We start from the raw sequence: 22,988 nt of genomic DNA, 5'->3' as shown, positions 1-22,988 counted from the left end.
GTTCCTGTATCTCATTACCCCAAATATATGCATGCTAATTCAGTTATATCTTGCCGCAAATTTTTACATGTCAATCGCGAAATAGCATTATTCATCGCAAGCATATAAGGAGTCGATTTACTAAATTATTAAAATATTTTCAGAATATCTATTTAAAACTTAAGTCGATAATAAAAGCTATCTATCCAGATTACTTATCTCCTTAGGAATGCGGTGCGATGCGAATTACAGTTTGTCTGATTGCATTCAATGATTCGATTAATCCCGTCTCGGTGTTATCCTGAGTTTCATCCAATTTTGCACGTTTTTGCTGCGATGACTGATCAACAGCATTCTAAAATAAAAATCATTTTCAGTTTTCAAACTATTTAGCTTATGAGAGGGCACTGCCCCTTCAATATCACAGTACCAAACTCCCAAAAGTTGAAAAAATGACACAATTTAATTAGCTACTTCAATTTTTACTTATTCAGAATATTAATGGAGGGCACTGGGCCTTTCAATTCCATAGTACCAAACACAAAAAGTTGACAATAATAGATCTTTTTTTATATGCAAAGCTTTTAAAACTTTATATACTTAAATTGCGAGATACTTAAAATCACAGATAAAAGGAAGAAAAGAAACTTCTAGACATTGTTTAAACCAAAATATTATTAAGTATATGAGAGGGGTCGGCTTCTAGTCAATATCTCACCCCTTTACGCTAGAGTTTTCTTTAGCACCTTCAAAAGAGGTATCTCTTCTAATTAACCGGCCTTTGTGATTCAAGAGTTCGTGATTTAAACAAAATTCGAACTTTAGCGTAAAGAGCCAGGTATTGACTAGGGGTAAACTCCTTAATACATGTGATAAAAACATATAAATATAGAAGTTTCGTTATGTAAGTTAACTAGTAAGTTAATTCATAACTCAATTTTGAGAAAGCCATTTAGCCAACAAATTTGTAAAAATGCTAAACTTAATCAGATGGTGTGAAAACATCTCTTTTCAGGTTGAAGAATGTAAAACGATTTGATTATTTTACTGGTGAAACTATTCACCCTGTTTGAATATTAACATCCCTTTTCAGGTGGAAGGATGAAAAGTGATTTGATTATTTTATAGCGAAACTGACTGGCACTGTTTTGAATATTTACCGAAATTTGAAGAAAAAAAACAGGGACTTTTTAATTAGAATAGGAAGCTTTTTTGAAAGTGCTACAGGCTTTAGCGTAAAGAGCATGATATTGAGGAGGGGTGACTCTTCATATCCGGATTAAATCTGCCGAAACTAATATGCAAATTCTATTTTAATTTTTCATGTATAATGAGCAAAAATCAATGAGAACCTGCCTCTTTTTTTGAATATTTACTAAAATTGAAACACATGGACTGTTTAATTAACATAGGAAGCTTTTTAAGAGCTAACAGCACGGTGAAAAAAAGCGTAAGTAAGGAATGTAAAGGAAATTCTTCCTTATCTTAATGGCGAGACAAAAATAGATTTCTTTTTTTATTATAATATAAGAAAATTTTACTCACCAGAAGTCGCTTAGAAGATTCCATATCTCTATCAATGTAAATGATTGTAAAATATAGATATTGATAGAACGAATGAAGTATTCAAACTGTATAAAATTATAATTTGAAACTTGAATTTATACAAAAAAAATAACTGACTTTATTAACACCTAATCAAGACACACTGGTTTTCTGACACGGATTTACCCAAAAATGCATGTATACCATATTTATCATGAAGTAGAAATCTAGTTTACGTAAAGTACGTCAGAAACTTGTACCTAATAACATATTACACAATTCTCAACTAGCACAAGACGGACCAGATGTATAAGACCAGTTGAGGGAGTTATGAATCTCTTTGAAAAGGTGTATACGTTCCCGCAAATAACACAAAGATTGCTATATGTCTCAGCAAATTCAATATGTACTTACTACTAATCCAAACCTGAAATTTATTTTGATGCCGGAACATTGAGTTCGCCCGGAATCCGGTTTGGAAGAAGGTAAAAGTTGTTCCTGAAGCTGATTAGAGGGTCGATATAGGGGTGAGGAGACATTCTGAATCCGTTGTTCAGCTTCATTTCTTGCCGGACAAGTAGTTCACCCAGAATCAGGCCCAAACCGGTTTTGGGGCGGTCGCTGGCGAAATTGTGTTTACTGACACTTTTGTTTCAGGACATGCATGTTACAGTTACCAAGGAAACACTTGGCGTTAGAACACCGACCTTGAAAGAACACCTAGCGACAGAAACGAGAGATAAATTCGAAACCGGAGAAAACTTCATATCATTGGTCAACACAAATAATGAGAAGGAGTCAGATATAGGGCAAGAGGCCTCCGATCAAAGACACAACATGAAACTCTTTTCATGTGTCGCCAAGATGGAGTACATTATATCAGTAGTTGCTGGATCAGTAGTACCTGACAATGACATTCTTAAGACCGTCCGGGAAAATTCTGCGTTGAATGCAAGAGATATCTTGGTGGAAATACAATCTACATCATCTTCTGTGTTTGAGCTGTGCAAGCAACTAACAGTCGATTGCACTGAAGAACTTCTTAACTTTTCGGCAACTAGTGGAGTTATTGTCGAAAATCACAGCGACGATTCCGAAAGTGTAGTTCACAAGGATCCTGGAATAAGGAAGCCAATCTCTAGCGAAAACCAAAGAAAATACCTGATTTCATGTGGTCCTAATCAACCAAAGCTGAGTATGTTCCCAGCTGATCTGTCAATATCAAAAAAGAAACAGTGTCGTTTTCACCCCAGCTGGTATGAAGATTACCAGTTCTTAGAGTACAGTATCGAGAAAGATGCTGCCTTCTGCTTCGTTTGCTCGCTTTTCCGTAGTGGTCCGGGGCGAGATCAGTTCGAAAACGCTTGGGTGGAAGACGGTGTGCAGCAATGGCACAAAATGAAGAGCCAGGGAAAAGCAAAGAAAGGAAAACTAGCTAGTCACTTCTCTTCCGGGTCACACAAAGCAGCTTTGTCGGATTATTGTCACTTCGTCAACAGTAATGGTCATGTTGATTTCCTACACGTTAAAAGAACTGGAGCTAAGCTTTGGCAGCAAGAAAAAGATGAAGAGACAAACAGAAAATTTGTGACAATTCTTTTGGACGTTGTAAGAACCCTAGCGAGACAAGGCATTGCATTTAGAAGAACGGAAGAACAAGACAACAACTTTGTTCAATTTGTTCAACTTCTAGCGAGATATCTGCCTGCTCTTGAAGCTTGGTTAAATGATTCTTGGTATAGACCATACAAAGTTAAATATCTACACAAAATGTCCCAGAACGAGTTTATTGAATTGCTTTCAGCAGAAGTCAGGGAGAAGATCCTTGACGAAGTCCTGAATTCAGAATTTTATTATGTTACGGATACGACACCTGATGCTTCACATTCTGATAAGCTTGCTGTCGTAATCCACACCATCAGCTCGAAAGGGATGCCTAGAGAGAGACTATTAGATGTTAGCGAGGCAAATGACAAAACTGGTCAGGGTATGGTAGAAAGTATAATCGAAACACTGACGAGGAAAAGAGTTTAGCTAAACGAATAAGCTTTTCAGTCATGGAACTAAGTAATTGTAATGTCTGGTTAGGTTAATGGAGGCCAGTCGGAAGTATCGGAACTTCTAAGTCGTCGTGTGTCTTATATACCCTGCCAGGCACACAGAATAAACACCGTGATAGAGCATAGTTGTAATTCATCTCTCTTGATAGCTGAGCTTTTCAATATCCTCGAAGAAATGTATGTGTTCTTCTCTTCATCTACAAAGCGTTTTGCCGCCCTTAAAGAAAAACTCTCTTTGATTGAAAACAGCCTTAATCTCCGAAACTTATCACGGACCCGGTGGACCGCAAGGGCTGAAACCATACAAGCAGTGGTTACTTCGTTTGAATCAATAGTCTCAGCCCTTGCCGAAATAAAACAGATGAAGAACACCGATACAAAGACGAAAGCACAAGCCTGCGGCCTCCTGAAAAGGATTCTCAACTTTAATTTTATCGCCTGCTTCATGTTCATGAAAAATATCATGTACAATGCCAGAATTGCAACAGAAAAGCTTGAAGAAGAGGAGATGAACATCATCGACGCAATTGAGATGCTAGACGCTACGAAGAAACTTTTTGAAAGAATATCTTGTGAGGAAATGAACAGTTTAGTTGACAGTGCAGCACAGTTTACCAAAAGGATGGAAGTGGACCCAGAGGCTGATTTCATCAGACACCATCGTCGGAGACTTGGACCATCTTGTTATGACAGCCGAGCTCAAAGTCAAGCCGATATCTCAATGCATCAGTTCTATAGACAATATTTCAGAATTTTGCTTGACAAGTTGACTACAATGATGTGAGATAATCTCAGAGCTTACCTTACTAATTTTCTGCCATTTTGTACCAGACTCCAGCCTCCTTTGAACAAAAGTATCTCAGTTGCAGATATTGAGCAAGCAACAAAGTTTTTCCCAAACCAGAAAAGAGCTCCAGATGCTACTGCTCTTCAAGTAGAGCTTGAAGTTTTGTTCCAGTTTTGCCAAGGCACTGCTTGCTTCAGAGAAGTCCTTGGGGAAGGACATCGCCGGAACCGTCAGCTTAAGCAAGCCAGTTGTCTCTGCAAATTGGCAGCGACTGCACCTGTTGCAGTTGCAGCTGCCGAAAGAACATTCAGCAAACTCAAGTTTGTAAAGAATTGGCTGAGAACTGCCATGCTTGATTCTTGACTGGATTCCCTCATATTGTTGGCGAGTGAGAAAGACCTCACCAATGGTGTAGACTTAAACAAGATTGTTCAGCGTTGGTCCATTTTGAAGACGAGGCGAATCCAGATTTAAGATTTTCTTATTTGTGTATTTGCGCATGTAGTGTTCCGTTTTTGTCCTTCTTTGTTCCCGTAGATAAGTATAACTGATAAAACACCCTTGTTTATGAAGTTTTTTTGTAATGACGAGTCTTATAATTTTATCTCAAAGTCGTGTAACTTAGGGTTCTCACCCCCCCCCCTGGCCTGAGTGCTTTGAGCCACCCCTGAGTACTACTTGGCTGGAGTTGAAGATATCACCAGCACATGCAATAAGATATACACTATACCTTCTAAAATACAAGAGGGAATCACTTGGAACTGTGCACTGATGGATCCAGGGGGACCCTGGGCCCCCTCCAAGATGTTCTGGTGCCCTCTTTCTCTGTTTTTTTCTTTTTTTTTTAGAATAAATTTGTCAATTCGGTCAATGATTGGCACCTTTGTCACATTGGTCCCCCCAAGATTCTGCTCATTAGTGCCCTTGTCACATTGGGCCTCCCCCAACATTTTGCTCAAGGTCTGATCCTGGAACTGTGTGTCCAAGATGGAGCAAATAAACATAGATCAGGATGTAAAGCAGAGAGGCATGACTATATCTGTAATTGCTCTGTCAAGCAATTTCATAATGATGATTAAATGCATATACGTATCATAGAAAATAGGAATAAAACACTGATTCCACATTTATAAACTTCAAAGAGGATATGAACGTGAATCATCAAATCAAAAGCATGGCTGAGATCATTTATTAATACCAAATGACCCCCAATAACAAGTGACTCTCCCAACTTATCAAGATCAATAACAACTGATGACAGTGCTGTCAGTGGAAGAGCACACCCTATTCCTTTCTGAGACCCTAATTAGTACAGGAGTATATAACCCTTTAAGTATAGACATTACTTATTTCAAAAAACTCTTGCAAGAGTTTTTTGAGGCAAGAGTAAGGCAACCATTTGAAAACAAAGAAGGGACAATTCAGTTTGTGAACACCATTTGAAATAAAGGTGCAAGGTGTGAAAAAAAGGAATGGGGTTCCAAGTAGGAGGGGGTTGGGTGGAAATTTTATCTGTACCTCTTGAGAGAGGCTTCTTGAGTTTATGTATTGCATTATAAACATCAGAAACATTATTAAACATATAAACATAAAGTGAATTTTGATGTGACCTCTTTTGAAACTATCTGTTCAAGGGTGATTTTGAAAGACTTCTGTATTCATAAGGAGGGTTCAAAAGACTCTTTCAAGAGTATACTGACTTCTATCCCTTGGTTTGAAGATAGGCATATAGTAAGGAAATGTACCAGTTATTAGCAACTAAAATCATGGTTTTGACTTGAAATAAGGTAGTTTACTTACAATCTCCTAAAACTCATGAAAGATAAGCTATTGTAAGATATGCTATTGTAAAGATTATAGGATCTTTAAAACCTTATGAATCAGAAATTAGCAAACTATAAGGCTCAACAAAATTCCCTTGTGCCTTATTTGTACTATAGATCTATTTCTGAAAGGTTTACTTTTAATAACAGAAAGTTAGTTTCAGGTAATGTCCCTTATAGGTGGAAGGGGCCTACTTACCTCATCCAACTAATTTCTGAAACAGAAAAAAAATCTATTATCTAGACAAATACCAGCAAAATTGAAGTTTAGTACCTTTTTGCCCTGCGCTCCAATCCCAACTCTCCTCCTCCCCATTTTTGATGTTTAAAAATTGCACAGAAGAGGTAGGTCTATACCAATTTTAACTTTGCAAAAACAAGACTAACATTAAGTAACATTGGTTTTTTTTAATTGGTATTATGAACAAACTGTTTATAAGAACCAGAAATAAAATCTAGATTATGGGGTTTTTGCTATCTTGGAAAGCAGTTTAATTAGGAGAACAAAGCTTTCAGGAATGGAACCAGAGCTTAAATTATACCCCATGAAGATCTTTTTAAGTATACAGCTTCACTCTTTCCTCATCAATTAACCATTGATGACATAAAAACAAACTTTGTGGTACAACAACATGTTTTTTAAATAAATCTACAGCACAAACATGATTTGGAGCCTTTTACCAGAAAGTGATGTAGAGCCTTTTTATGATAAAAAAATGGCCTTTTTTTATCGCCAAAGAGCCTTTTTTATTACCAAAAAGTGATTTAGAGCCTTTTTACCAAAAAGTGGCCTTTATTATTACCAAAGAGCCTTTTTTATTGCCAAAAAGTGATTTACAGCCTTCTAACTTTGTTAAATCTTGGTCTACAAAGTTCAAAATTCTTTTTTAAATGTTCTTTAATTAATTTTTTTTTTTAAGTCTCAATATTGCTTAAGATCCTACTCAAGTCATTAGAATTGTGCTTTCCGAACCTTCAATCTAAGAAGGTAGATATTCTCCAAAAGTAAGCCTATGGTAAAGGACCAGTTTTTTACACAATTTAGCAAGCCTTAGAAATAGGTAATGAGTAGACCTTTTAAAGGCTTTTCCAGAACATAATTATAGGCTCTAAATTCACCAAAAACTTTAATTTACCTAATTAAAACCATAGATGCAGGCAAAAGAGCCAGGGAGGGGTACGAATTGTTTGAAAACCTTATAAGAGCCTTGAGAATTTTGCATGAAGGTGGGACTTGCAATACTTTGAAAAGTGTATATCCTACAAAGGACCCTACATCATGCCTAAGATTGGACACAACAAAAAGAACCCAATACAACAAGAGGCAATTAATATCATTCAAACCTCATGGAGGAATGTCAAAGGACAACATTTTGTGGTTCCTTATCAACAACTTTTCTAATTCAGGGGCAAATTAAAACAGGTTCATCATTATGCTTTTTATCCAAAGCAAGTGTGCTGTGTATATATAATGAAAATACTTGGTAAACCATGAAAGGCCTTGAGCTTCTCAAATTACCTCTGTAAGCAATAACAAGATAGTTGGGTCTTGATCTTCTCTCTCAATCTAAATAACAACTGTAGGTGGGGTGTTGTAAGTTTTAGGTCATGAAAATGATCCAACAAAAAAAGAAACTCATTTTTGGCTGGATTGACACTCAGAGCATTATTCGAAAAAAAAAAACTTAGAAAACAATTATTACTTCATAATATGCATAATGTTTGTACCTCCAATATTAGGCATGCTTACCTGCTATACTTTACCTCTACCCCCCCCCCCCCCCCCTATGTGCGAATATATAGTGCAAATTAGTTTCAAAAGTATTATATTTTTGTTACACAAAGGTATATTTCACTAGGATTGAGTGTCAGAGATGGTACTTGTCTATTATATAAAACATACTTGAGAAATGTGTTTAGTGACAATAAAATATGATGAAAATAGAATACTTTATTAGCAAAATTGTGAAGGTCATCTGTGAAATATTAGATTTGGAGCTTTGGCTGACCATCTCAAAGACACAAAAAATTCATTATTAATGCAATTCTAGATCTAGTTCATTATTGATGTAACTCTTGAGGACACTGGTTAGTGGGCTCTGACTAGTGATAGAATATAGTGTCTCACCATGGATGATCAAGAATCATTTCAGATTGCTGGAAGGGCAACAACACAACTGAGCTGGAACAAGCAGGTTTCACCCATTTGAAAGTGTACAACAGAAATAATTTTGTTGACTCAGCAACTGGCATCTCTACCCAAAAAGTAGAGAGAATGTGGAGTTCTGCAAAGTGGGGGAACAAATAGTACCAAGGTACATCCTGCCATCAATCACATTCATACTTAGTAGAGTACATGTGGTGGGTGGCAGTAAAGGCAAAAGCCAAGTTCATTTTAATGCAATTCTTGATGACATTTCTGTATTCTGGGAGCATATTTCCAAGTTGTAGTTTTCATAATTTTGCTAATAAAGTATTCTATTTTCATCATATTTTGTTTGTTTTTTTCATTGGGATAAAATTTTTTGGTTAAAATAGGTTTGTTGGGTTAAGTATTTAATATATGCCATGCTTTACCCCCCCCCCCCTAATGTGCAAATATATATCCCAAATTTGTTTCTAAACTATTGTATTTTCACCACAATTTTGTTTTATTTCACTAGCATTTGCCAAACTTAACTTCTTGAGTGTATTTTATATAATAGAGAAGTACCCAGGTTCCACTTAGATGAAGAATAGGTATAGATGTATGAGCAGTCCACCACATAAGGAGATATGTTAAAAAAAAAAATTCTTCATGCACAATAATCCTAGTTAATATACTTTGCAGTATGTGAACCTCCACCTTTACTCCTTTCCTTGTTTTCCTAAGAAATTCATGAATTTCTTAGAACCTATATATTGACAGAGTAGGCTATATACCCCCCTACCCCTAATGTGAAAATATTTACCCAGAATTGCATTCTGAATCTAAACATAACCTTCATTTGAATCACAAATGAACTTTACCCCCCACCCCTAAATACATCCAACTCAGGGTATTGGCTATATTTGCACATCATGGGATAGGGTTAAAGTTAATTTGTGATGCAAATGAAAGTTATAGACCTATTTAGATTCACAATGCAATTTTGGGTACATATTTACACATTAGGGGGTGTGGGTGTAGGCTATACTCTGATAATATATGGATTCTTAGAAATTTGTGAACTTCTTGGAAAAACAAGAAAAAAAGTGAAGACATAGGTTCTCCCACTGCAAAATATATTAAATAGGATTATTGTGCATATTATGAAGTAAGAATTGTTTATTAACATGTATCCTTATGTGGTGGACTGCTCAAACATCTATACCAAGGAATATTAGGCCAGGGCTATATCATACAAGTAGGCTACCACCCTGATTTCAGTAAATATATACCAAATCATATTATTGAGTTAGAGCGCGTCTCCATTTGGCAGATTCTGCAAATCTGCCAGAATGCCGAATCCGCAATCATTGTCATCTCCATTTGCGGTTATTCGGCCAAATATTTAAACAACAGATTCGTGGGTGTAGAAAAAACACAATGGATATGCTTCAGATGCGTCTGGTTCAATCAAATTTAGAATTAATGATCAGATCAAATTTAGGATTAATGATAATGGTGTATTCACTTTAGGAATAAAGTGAATACACCATTTGATGCCTTTTTTTATGCTGATTAACAATATAATAATCATTTATATTGGAAATGAATTTCAGCCCCCACCCCCTATATATGCCAATTCACGGTATAGCTTATATTTCTACATTTGGGGGGTGGGGGCAAATTTTGTTTCTGATTTAAATGGGAGGTCCTTTTAAACTTTACCCCCCCCCTAATCCCGAAAAATATACCCGGAATTTGGATATATACAGGGGGGCTAAAATTCATTTCCAATAGAAATGATTATTATATTCGTAATCAGCATAAAAAAAAGGCATTGAATGGTGTATTCACTTTATTCCTAACTCAATAATATTATTTGGTATTTATTTACCCTGATTTCTTCAAGATAAATTTACTGAGGATGGCCACAGGGCCTCAATAAAACTAACAAGATCTATTTACAGAAATAACACAAGTTCTATTACCCCTCTAATATCCCAGTATGCTAAAATAGGCTTGCTCATTTTTCTTTGTAATACCACAAAACGTGGTTACTATTAATTTGCAGATTAATTCTGGGAAAACTGAGGAGATAAAAGTTCAAAGTTCGCTTTATACTATAGACATCTAATATAATGATATATCTAGGTAGCGTTGCAAATGAATAGACTGCAGAGTGATAAACAGCGAGGCCCGTTTCTTGTTAAGAAATTGGGCATGTTCCAGAACTCAATTATAAAAAATGATTATTATTGATTTGTTATTATTTTTATCCAAGACGACAGACGACACGAGAAAACAAACACTTTTTAACACTGCAAGTGTAGAACTAATTACGATGTTACCTCTTTTAAGCCTCTTAAATGCTAAATTTGTTGTTAAGTGCCATTTTAGGCTGAAGCTAATAATAAATTATTTTAAAAATAGTTAAATTTTGAAATTCTATTGTCATAGATTGTGTGAGTTTTATTGTAATACTCAGTTAACTTCGGCTCGCAGCAATTATAGACAGTTCTATGAACTATAAATTAATATGAGTTAGGTGTTGCCCTTGGATCCCACATATACGATATTTTTTTGGCGTAATATCGCAATAAGAAATTGGAAACCAAATGTGTATGTTAATATTATGATTATTATAGGTGGTCACACTAGACAATTTATTTGTATCTGATTTTAAGTGGCGAAAAACAGCATATTAATTCAGCTTTTTTTAATTAGCCTAGGGCAAGGTATATATCTTGTCAAATTGGGATATGGGACTGGGATGCATCAAAAAAGTCCGTAGTAATGACATTTAAAAATAGCTGTAAGTAAGAAATTAAATGGTATATTACATTTTTTTCTTTTTTATTTCTTTTCTAGCTTAGAAAATTAACTGCTCAAAAGTGCCAAAGGTAGAGTCAACCTGGCCTATGCTAGTCAAAATATTTAGCTCCTATGCCCAACGAAGGCCTTTTTGTGTAGAGCCCAGGCTATACTGCACAAAACGAAACAAACTGGCTAATTATATTTTTCTAATTAGGCCCAGCCATCTAAATTGACCTAGTAATCTTAGCTTCAACTCCAACTTCTTCTGAGACTTTAGCCCATGCTTTCATTACAAGTACCCAATTCTTATGGTCATTACCAGCCTTAGAGTATAATATGAATATTATACTATAATATTCATGAATATTATAAGTGTAATATTCATGGATTTGTACGGTATTTTAAAAAATCGGAAATATATTAGCCCAAAAAGCACACAACTCCGATAATCGCATATCTGGCCAACTAATTCTGTTTGTATTGAACCCAGGAATTCAGCATATTTTGCTGAATTCCTGTGTTTGCGTTTTTGTTTATTGAATTGTGCTAAACTTCAGTTTTTATTTTTATTATCATTCCACTTTATTATGTACATTTGTGATCAGTGGCGTAGTTGAAGGAGGAAAGGGGGGAGTTGCCCCCCCCTCATATAATAAAAAAAACTACAGTTTATTAAGTAGCTTTCAAACTGATGCTCGTTTAAAATGTCAAATTTGCTCTTTACTTTGAGAAGATAATTTATTTTTAATTAATCCATACTCGTTTTCAAAATAAGGAAAACGAGAAAAATGAAGGTGCATTGCACTTTATAATATGTTCCACATTAATATTTTTCCAAGTAAACTGCCTTTGAAACCTTATCATAAAAGTAAAAATGTGAGCCAGTTAATGGCAAAACTTAAAAATGTTCTGTGCGTCCTGCTTCGCCACGTTTGCTCAGGTCAATTTTTCTTCCCTGATATTCAAGGGGCTTTTAATTCCTGAAATTTATCAGTTCAAGATTATATTTCTCTTGTTTTAAAACTTTCAAAAGTGGAAATGAATACACCATCTACATTTGCAAATAGGATATAAATGGAATCATTGAAATATAAGCAGGTAGATATACAATGAATATTATTTCCTAAATGAAAAAGAAATCATTGAAAAAGAAAATAAGACTTAGTACCTTGTATAATGATATTCGTACAACCAATAGATAGGTCAAATCAGTTGTAGTTTAGTCATGGAGTTTGGTAGAGGGGGATCCGCTCCCGAGATCATTTAATTGTTTTAATTTTTATTTCCAGTATTTAATTGAAACTCCAATTCTCTTATTTGTCATTGAAATGATTAATAAGCGCTGATAACTTCCTATTCCTTACGTTTTAGATTCATATACTAGCCCATAAATGAAGAACTGCCTCTATGTATAATAACATGCTGACTTCTTGCTATTTTCGCTTTTCTAAATATTTCTTTTAACCAGGTCAAAAACATTGGCATAAATTTGATAAGAGTTATGACTAAAAATAGTCGTATTTCACACAACGCTAGTACTACCTGTGGGAGAGTTATCTCTATAGAGGCATGCGGTACAAAATATCTGCTGATAACAGAATAAAGTGAATTTAAACAAAATATATATTTTGTCATAATTTCGAAATTTGGTGTGCATGTATAAGCGGTATCAACCCATTCTCTTTTTCTACTGGTATCAGTTTTATCATGCAGCACTAGGAAACCAAGGTTTGCTTGTGAAGGGAATTATAGACATAAAAACTATATTCAGTGTAACCCCCCTCCGGAAATATATACCCCTAATACCCTAATTTACAAAAGAAAAAATTTTGTGTAAATTATATAGAATTCATTTTTTTTAAACAAAGATACAATGGGGAAGGTAATTTTCATAATTGCCTGGGATACCTCCCAATTGGCATCCCAGGCAATTTTTATTTATTTTAAGGTTTCTGCCGCAATGATGCCAAGTTTTTTTCAGATTTTCTGGATATTCTTTGCCTCTTTGTCAAACAACGCCCAAATGATAAGTTAATAAGTCTAACTTTATTTTTCGAACCCTTTCAAACTTGAAATATGGTCGCTATTTAAATGTGGGGAATATGTCACAATATAATGCTACACAATCTGTGGTAATACTTTGACTCATCCTGTATCTTTACTTCCTGTATGTCTGCTGACCACGTGCCTCTGGATATGGGGCTTCCCCTAACTAAACGCTCCATGTTAATGGGCAGCCTCAACCTAATGAGGTGGGTGAAGCCCACCCAAGGGACTCTCAGCATATAGGCAAGTCCTAGCTTTAATTAGATCTCAGACCTAGAGTCGGTTGGGCCTGCAGCCCTCCACCCGAAAAAATTACCGCAACGAAAAAACATGAAAAACCCTCCGCTGACCTACCCCCATTTTACCTTCCACGCCCCCATCATGTCCCTGGACCGATTTCAGACCATCGAATGAATCTTATTGACCAAGATGGAATACGAATCGCCACCTGGAACGTACTCACACTCAACTTTCCTGGAGCAAAATCATTGCTTCCCTATGAGCTAAAACTTTTCAATGTAGCTGTGGTTGGTCTTACGAAAACCCGCCTTGTCGGAAGAGAGTCCGAGGATACTGGTGAAGGATATCATCTGGTCTGGTCTGGTGACCCAAAAAGCAAGACAAATGGTATAGTCCTCGCGCTGAACGTCAGAGCCAAGAGATGCCTTCTCTCCTATAAACAAATTTCAGATAGAATACTGATGGCTCAGCTCCAGCACAAGCATGGACAGTGGACAATTATTGTATGCTATGCTCCCACCAATCTGAGTCCCGTGGAAGTGAAGAATCAGTTCTATGCGGAGCTCTCAGCGACCCTGTCTAGAGTCCCACCCCTTGTCATCGTCACGGAGACCTTAACGCGACGGTAAATGACAGAGAGGGCGCGTGGAGAAGTGTTCTCGGCCCTGTGACTCCGGATCCACTGAAAGACAACGGAAAAAAACTCCTCCAGCTCTGCAATATGCATAATCTGGTCATATCAAACACGCTCTTTCAGAGACGAGATATACACAAATACACTTGGTATAGTAACTACGGCCAGACAAAGAAGATGATCGATTATGTTATGATCTCGGGTCCCTGGCACTCATCAATAACTAATTGCCGCACTTATAGGTCGGCTGAGCTTGGAAACACAGATCATAGGATGGTAGTCGCCACGCTGAGGCTACGCCTGAGAGCGCAACGACAAGAAAGACGGCCCCCCAATCTCGATCTGAGTAGTCTGGCTACTTCTGAGATGCAACAGAAGTATGCTCTCGATATCTCTAACCGGCTAGCTGCCTCCAAGATCTGGACGACCCTGAAGTAGCATGGAAGTCTTTCAAAGAAAATATACTCGATTCTGCTGGCAGTACCATTGGCCGCAGTAGACACAACAATAAACCCTGGATATCCCAGGAGACTCTGTCTGTGATCGAGCTACGCCAGAAGGCCCACTTAGCCAAGAATATGCTAGAGTACAGACGACTCAAGAGTACATGTACAGCTAGAGTACATATGCATAGTACTGCATATGTACTCTAGCATAGTACTATGCTAGAGTACAGCTTAGCCAAGAATCTGCTAGAGTACAGACGACTCAATGGCCTGCACAATAGCCTACTGCACAGTGATAGGAAGACCGTTGTTGACAAGAAAGCCAGGGATTTTGAAGATGCTTCAAGGAAAGAAGACACCTGCTCCCTGTACAAACACCTCCGCGAGCTGACGGAAGGGAAGACTTCCACCGTGAGCCGTGTTTTGCCTGCTAACGAAAGCATGCTGGATGACGATGCAGGCCAACTCCCCGCCTGGAGCAGTCACTTCTCAACGATTCTGAATAACGAAGCAGTTGCTCATCCTGACCCAGAGCTGATTAAAACAGCCATGGCCACACCCGAGGCTACTTACGACCTCGTATTGCAACCGTTTACCACCTCTGAGATCCAAAATGCTGTAAAACAGTTAAATAATAATCGAGCACCCAGCATCTGGGGTTTTTCTGCAGAACTCCTGAAGTACAGGGGTGCAGTGATGATTCTGTGGCTCCAGCTAATCTTCTCAGCTGTATGGATGACGGAAAGCATACCGAATGACTGGCGTGCTGGCATCATATTGCCGCTCTGGAAACGTAAGAGCAGCCGTCAAATCTGCTCCAACTATCGTGGGATCACGCTTCTCTCCGTTCCTGGTAAACTCTTCGCCATGTCACTTCTGGACAGGTGTTCCACCTTTTTGCGTAGAAAGAGAAGAGTACAGCAAGCCTGATTCATGCCCAGCAGGTCGACGACGGAACAAATTTTCACCATGCGCCAGTTGATCAAGAAGACGCGAGATTTCCACCTCTCGCGTCCCACCTCAGCTGCGTGCAAGTTAATGAAAAACGCAGTCCCACATTCTCGGTGAAGACTGGCGTCCAGCAAGGTTGCACCGCCGCTCCCGAGCTTTTCATAGACCTGCGTCATAGACCATGTTATGACCAGCACGACGAATCGCCTTCAGTTCGGAGACCGGTAACTCTCTGATGCTGACTTCGCCGACAACATAGCACTAATTGCGAACACCGTCAAAGAGTTCACCAAAGCTCTCCAGGTGCTATCAGAAGAAGCCTTGAAAGTTGGACTGAAGATCAACTGGCAGAAAAGCAAAGTAATGCTCCTTGAGCCCCCTACATCCCGTTCTACTGTAAAGGAGGTCAACATCGGAAACAACCGAGTAGATGTAGTTCAAGACTTCACTTACCTGGGATCTATTCTGTCGAAGGATGGCTTACATCTCGAATAGCCAAAGCGTCGGCACTTGTTGGGAGGCTGAGCAGCATCTGGTAAAAGCCAAACATAAGCCGCTTTACCAAAATGCGTATTTACAATGCGTCAGTCAGCACCGTGCTGCTGTATGGAGCGGAGACGTGGTCAGCTGCAAAATCTATCGTCAGCGCCGTCGATTTCACACAGACGAAACATCTCCGAAGAATCGAGGGAATTCACTGGACTGACTTCGTTACCAACCAGACTCTCCAGTCACGTACGGCACAAACTCCTTTCTCGACGCAGCTCGCCCAGCGTACTGTTCGGTGGTACGGCCACCTCCTTCGCATGTCACGCGACGCCCCAGCACGGGTCGCATTCGACTTTGACCCAACCCTACACGGATGGAAGTGACCCAGAGGACGTCCCCCCACTAGGTGGAAAGACAAAGCCTATGACGTCCTCACCCAAGCCCACATCTCAAAGAAGCTGCGAGCCTGGAAAGCGACAGGTCCACCTGGAGGCGCCTGGTCTCATCGTTCTCTACGCCAAAACCTCGGTAGGAGCCTTAAGTCAAGCAAGTATCTTTTCTTAGACAGCGTTATTGCGCTGCCTATGATTTTTGTTTCGGCTTTATGTGGCCCGCTGATATCAATGCCATTTATTAATATGAATTGGCGATCCCACAATAAAGTCAATTCAATACAAAATCGTAAATAGTATTTCAATAAATCACCTATATTAAAAGTTTAGTACAACAAATTAAATCTCAAAGAGTCAAAATCCATCCTAAATTACGAGAAAACGAATAGCACGATATCTGGGGCTATTAGAATAGAGCTTGGTTCAGTTAAGAGATTGAGCATCCTGTGCTGGACGTGGGGGTTGGGGGAAGCGGAGAGGGAATTTTTACTGCAGCATTAGTGGTGAGTCTGGCTAAAAAAGCCAAGTGTATGCGACATTCACCTTCGGCCACCCAAAAGCTTGTTTACCCTATACTACCGTCCTCTGCAGCAGCTCACTACTGACAGTCTGGGTTACAGCGGTAGCTAGCAACTTAGTAAGAGGCGATCATCTCCCATAGTAAAAAATACAATAACCTATAACTCCTAAAAATAGAGTCAGATCAAAACAAGAAGTACACTATTAGAACCGTCTTGTTCGAAACCCCTATATAGGAAACAAATTGTTTCCTATATAGCAACAAGGAAAACAAATTGGCTTGAAAAACAAGAAAAGTGGCTGAAACCCAGATATTTTGCATATACGGCATCTTTGTTTCTTTTTTTTTCTTTTTAGAGGGGCACTGGAACATCGTAGATAGCTGTTTAATGACTCATTTTAAAGGAAATTGATGGAGTTAAAAATCTTTTGTAGTTAAAAAATAATTTTTTAAATATAATCAATTTTTAAGAAAAACTGCATTTTTCTATAACACTGTAGTAGGTTATGTTATTATAACATCAGGATAATCGGGTTGCAGCGGTAGCTAGTACACAAAAGATCGATACAGTTCATAATAAATGGGGAATATGCTAGTATCATCGGATATAGCTGAAAAATATAGAAAAAAAGAAACCACTGCATATAAAATATTGTAAATATAGTAAATAGAATGCAGTTTTTTATGAAAAACTACTTTTTTGTGCAGGACTATAACAGCAAATGTTATTAACATCATCTTGCATAGGAAGATCAAAATAGTATTTTTTAACATAATCAAAAGCATGTAGATATACTTATATAAAATTTAGTAATTCCTTTAGAGTTTTAACAAAATATCTGATTGGTGATTACATAAAGAATCGATATAGTTCATTATAAATGTGGATTATGTAAGTTTCATTTGTATCACGGTTGTGGAGATAGCAGAAATTTTTATATAAAGGATCGGTACAGTTAATTATTTTTAGGAAAAGCCAAGCATCAACACTTATATTTACGATTGTTTGCTTATTCTTTATAATGTATTGGGTAATATTTTTAAATCCCATAAGCAGCGTGTTTGTTAAATAATTACTTTTACTCACTACCGTTTGAGTAGCACTTACTTCAATAGCACCCCCTCCGGCCCCGCCCCCCTAAATACCTAAGGTGGCTACGCCCCTGGGTGTGTTATTAGTGTGTGTTGATTGTTTTGTTTTCATTGTTGTGCAATAACAAGCTAACACCTATTGGTGCTGTTTGTATATAATATGTTTAAAAATAAATAGAGAATACTATAGGTACCGAGGCAAGGATACCTTCTACAACACCCTTCAAGCGGTGACAAAAGACATTCCCAGTCATGACTTAACTTGTTTTGCGGGTGACTTCAACGCCAATGTGGAAAATGATAAATCTTATTACGAAGAGTTCAATGGAAGCGAAGGACTCAGGGAGTTAAATGAAAAGAAACGCTGCCAGTGGACTTCTCACTGACAAAGGATTAATAATTACGGGCACCATGTTCACGCATAAGGCAATCCATAAATATTGAACTCCCCTGACGGGAAATGTATAACCAAATTGACCACCTTTTGATAAATAGAAAATGGAGGCCCAATCTGCAAGATCTGAGAGCTTACAGAGGTGCTGATATGGCATCTGATCATGCCCTAATGATAGCAAGGATAGCACTGAAGCTAAAGACCACACAGAAGACCAAGTCCAAAGAAAACCCAATCTTCGACTCCTTGAAGCTTTCCACTGCAGCAGTACAAAATGAGTTCGTCATTACAATCTCTAACGAATTTTAAGCCCTCCCCTTAGATGCTGATACTGATGTCAGTATGAGGTCAACCTGGCACACCATCAAGGAAGTTTATAATCAGACGGCTACCGCTATGCTTGGGTACGCCAAGAGATCCAAAGACCAATGGCTATCAGAGAGAGCCTGCAACCTGATTGGTTAGTGTCGTCACTTACAACACCAGCTCCTAAAATGTGGTGAAAACAGCGCCACAGTTCTGAAGAACCAGATGTACAGAAACCTGGACAAACAAGTCAAAAGGAGCGCAGAGGGGATGAGCGCAAAGTTTTGGACAGAAAAGCTGCCATGGGGGAGAGAGCGATGAAATGCGGTGACTCCAGAGCCAGTTGACTCCAAGTGACTCCAGTTAAAGATGCAGATGGCAAAATTGTCTCACACCTGTCAGAAATTTTCGTATTATGGGTCTTACATTTCGATAAGATTCTGAACAGACCCCGCCCTTTTGGATCCACCAGATATCCCTGCAACTCCCTTTTTGAACCTCCAAACCAGCATTGAAGAACCTTGTGATGTAGAATTTCTACAGGCAGCCAGCAAGCTGAAAAATGGAAGAGCAGCAGGAACTGACAGAACAACAGCCGAGATGATAAATACATAATTGAACACCTGTTTGGATGTTTACGCTCATCAAACTTTTCAATAAAGTAGAGGCGACAAAATGTGACAACTGGAGGGGCATCAGCCAGGGTAAAATTCTATATATTCTGGGTAAACTGTTCTCACAAATTATTCTGCCGGCGCATCCACCCCGTCCTCGATAAACACCCGTGGGACGAAATGCACAGTTTCCAGCCATCCCGTTCTTGCATGGATCTCATCTACACACTACAGATGATGATTGAGGAGTGCAATGAATGGCGAGAAAGATGTATCTGCTTTTCGTGGACTTCGAGGAAGCCTTCAACTCCACCAACCGAGTTTCGCTACGAAAAATCCTGCGATACTATGGAGCTCTTGACAAAATAATGGCCCTAATTGTTGCAATATGTGAAAACAGAGAATGCTGTGTTTGGACCCAAGAAAGGAATACTAAATATTTCCGTATCATGTCCGGCGTAAAACGGGGCTGTGTTCTTTCACCAGTCCTCTTCGTCTTCGCCATCGACTACATACTTTATGATTGTACAGGGTTTGGTGAAGCCAAATTGGAGAAGCCAAACAGCTAGCCGACCTGAATTTTACTGAATGTATTGCCTTGATGTAAAGCAACAAAACCAAACTCCAGGATCTCCTCAATACTATCAGTGAAAATCCTGGCCAATTTGGCCTCAAGATTAACACAGAAAAGACAAAGAGCATGGCAACAACTGATTCCCCCGTCACAATGAAGTGTGGAGATTCAATTGTTGAGCAGATTGTACAGTTCAGGCAGCTCAGCATCAGTGTAAAATTCAGGGTCAAGCGAGCGGGAAGTACAGCTGAGGATAGAGCAAGCTAGTAGAGCTTTTAAGCGACTAAAACCATTATGGCCATCGAAAAAGTATTCAGCGAAATTAAAATGGGGCTAATTAAGAGCAATGTCCTTTCTGCACTTCTTTACGGCAGTGAGACCTGGAATTTAAATCAGTAACAAGAAAGACGGATTCTTGCTTTCGAAAACAACTATCTTCGGAGGATTCTGAACATCGACTGGAGAGATCACAAACCAGACAGTCCAAACTATGTCAAGCCAGCCCATAGTTACAGACTTTATTCGGCAACGAAGGTGGCGATACATTGGGCACATGATACGTATTAAGGATGATACCGAGACAGATCTTGGAATGGCAACCTCAAAGAAACCGCAGAAGAGGTCGACCTTGCGTCGCACTTATCAACGGACCTCGTCCAACATTCACACGGTGATCAAACCCCAATGGGAAGATATTTGGGCGGTTGCGCACATGCGGGATGACTGGCAGCTCTTAGCGTGGATGCCCTGGAGGCTTCTGGCAGCACAAGAGGATATAAGGTCTAAAGTCTAAGGTATAGAAAGAAACTAACCTTTTAGTATCGGAGGAAAATCGGACGGAGCTTATTAAAACCCATGACCGTAATCCTAAGATCATACATGCACAATTTTTTTTTAATTATCAGTGATTACCAGGCCCTTGTGGTACTTGTAACTCTGTAAAATGTTGTGATAAATGTATTGTATTTTCCCAATTACCATACAAGTTCACAAAATTCAGCTTTTCAGATGAGTCGAAGTTATAAATCACAAAATTTCAATGATTGGACTTTAAATCTTTAATCTAAATCTAAAAAAATTTTGTAAATCTTGTCCAACATTGTAAATTATCATAAATGTTATGAAAAGTTATTAACGTTTTAAACATAACGTTTTAAACGTTCCTGTTCGACAATGTAGATTATCATAAACGTTATAAAATGTTATTAACGTTTTAAACGTTATGAACTTAGCAAATATACGAGCATCATCAATTTTGTTTGACATTATTTGTGCTTTGAATTTGAATATGGAAGTTTCACTTTTATAACATACATTTTGTCGAATTGCGTCAAAGGCATATGCTCGGTGGAGGTATGTTCCTCAAAATGCTCTCCCAGGTCAGTTTAGACTCAGCATCAATTCCTAAAAGTTTCTTTCACCGATATACATTTCTTTTTGAAGAACACAGAAACACCATTCTGATGTTTTGAAATCGTTGCCACTTAAAATCAGACGCGAATAAAAATCCAGTGCTTCAACACAAGATTTTCAAGTCCAATTGCAGTAATCCTGATAAAAGACCGTTTATCTTAGTACCTAGACTTTTTTGGGACAAAGTTTAAAATGCTAAGTAGTATATAAAGAACCCGTGATGAATTTCCAAAAACATCCAATATAATTTCGTTCTTGTAAATAATTCTTCCCTTTAGCTACAAAAGGGGATAAAGTCATCTATTTTTATTTTAGTTTGAAGAAATTAGAGGTTTACCTTGTTGTATTTGGTTGTATTTATCTATACATAAGAACATGCACAGAATCATAACAAACAAGTATCACGCAAAACACAACATAGAATTTTTATCACGACTAAATAACTAAATCTAAATTAATAAATATATATTTATTAAAATAAATATTCCATGATATCTTCTTCGTTTCGTTCAAATTAGAGATATTTACTACTACTACTACTAACAACTCATCGCAGTACCAAGCCGCCTGAGGCCAACCCAGCTACGCATGCTCTTCCTCCATCCCAATCTATTCAAAGATTCCCTTTTTACACCCTACCAGGAAGTTCCCATTTCCTTTAAATCTTTCCTTATGACATCCTCCCAACCAAGGACGATCTGCTTTCCTTTTAGACCTAGACGGTTAGCCAAAAAGGACAATCTTCGGCAATCTGCCATCTTTCATCCGCACAACGTGCCCTAACCATCTCAACCTTTCTCTCATTATAGCCCTAGAAAGCGGGATTGAACCACATTTTTCATACGGCCTACTGTTTGAAATACGGTCAGTCAGCCGGGTACCCAGAACAATCTGTAGGCAGTTTTTCTGGAAAACATCTAGCAAATCTTCATCCGCTTTTCGGAGCAGCCATGCTCCAAAGCCAGATTTTACCACTGTCATCACTGTAGCTTCTAATATTCTAATCTTGGTTTACAGGCTTGTCTTCCTATTCTTCCAAACGTTTTCTAACTGTGAAAAAACACCTTGAGCCTTTGCTATGCCTTTTAACATCTTCACTGCTCCCACCGTCTTTACCAATAATACTTCCATTTTAAGTGAAGCTGCCCACCTGATCAATCTTTTCGTTACCCAACAGATATTAAGGCTTATTGGTTCATCTTATCTTCACTTATGTTTTTACAATATTTGGAAAGAACTAAGAGGTTTATTCCATTAACAGGAATATTAGTCAGTTCTAAACCAATTTAATTATGGGTTCATAAGCAAAATGAAAGCATAGAAATGCATAAAAATAGGTTAAACTTTCAATCAAAACCATAGATTGAATATATTAATGCTCAAATATTTTGGTTTCGCATCAGAAACCCTTAGCAACGGAAGAAGAAGACATTTCGAACAAGACGTACAAAAATATAATATGAAAACGCGAACCATATATGAAAAAATATCACATCTGAAAACTTTTGAAGATGTTTGAAAGTTTTGAAACTTTTGAATTACTCATAATAATCGAAACACTGCAAACATATACAATTCAAAATATTATACCATTCAAGGTGGATCAATAATAATGCAACGGTCCTCCTCGTTTCACAGTTCAAAAAGAGAACACCTAAGAGGATTATAAATTGAAATCCAGTTGGCTTTTAACTTAACCTAGTTTTCGATATTAGTTAATTAAGAGCTTCTGCTTGCCAAG

General features: G+C 38.0%; 1 protein-coding gene across 1 annotated transcript; it reads left to right on the top strand.

Annotated features, from left to right (window-relative positions):
- The first annotated feature begins 3,759 nt into the window (after positions 1-3,759).
- On the top strand, positions 3,760-4,734 carry LOC148939061 (uncharacterized). Its single transcript, XM_089107356.1, has 2 exons — positions 3,760-4,364; positions 4,416-4,734. Exons 1-2 carry the CDS (start codon positions 3,760-3,762, stop codon positions 4,732-4,734), a joined length of 924 nt encoding a protein of 307 aa, XP_088963482.1.
- The last annotated feature ends 18,254 nt before the right edge of the window (positions 4,735-22,988 follow it).

The sequence above is a fragment of the Artemia sp. Qi Xiang Cuo genome, unplaced genomic scaffold, assembly GCF_049724085.1.
Source record: "Artemia sp. Qi Xiang Cuo unplaced genomic scaffold, ASM4972408v1 HiC_scaffold_22, whole genome shotgun sequence".
NCBI classification, from domain to species: Eukaryota; Metazoa; Arthropoda; class Branchiopoda; order Anostraca; family Artemiidae; genus Artemia; species Artemia sp. Qi Xiang Cuo.
The sequence above is the reverse complement of the archived record's forward strand: the minus strand, read 5'-3'. Positions and strand labels throughout refer to the sequence as shown.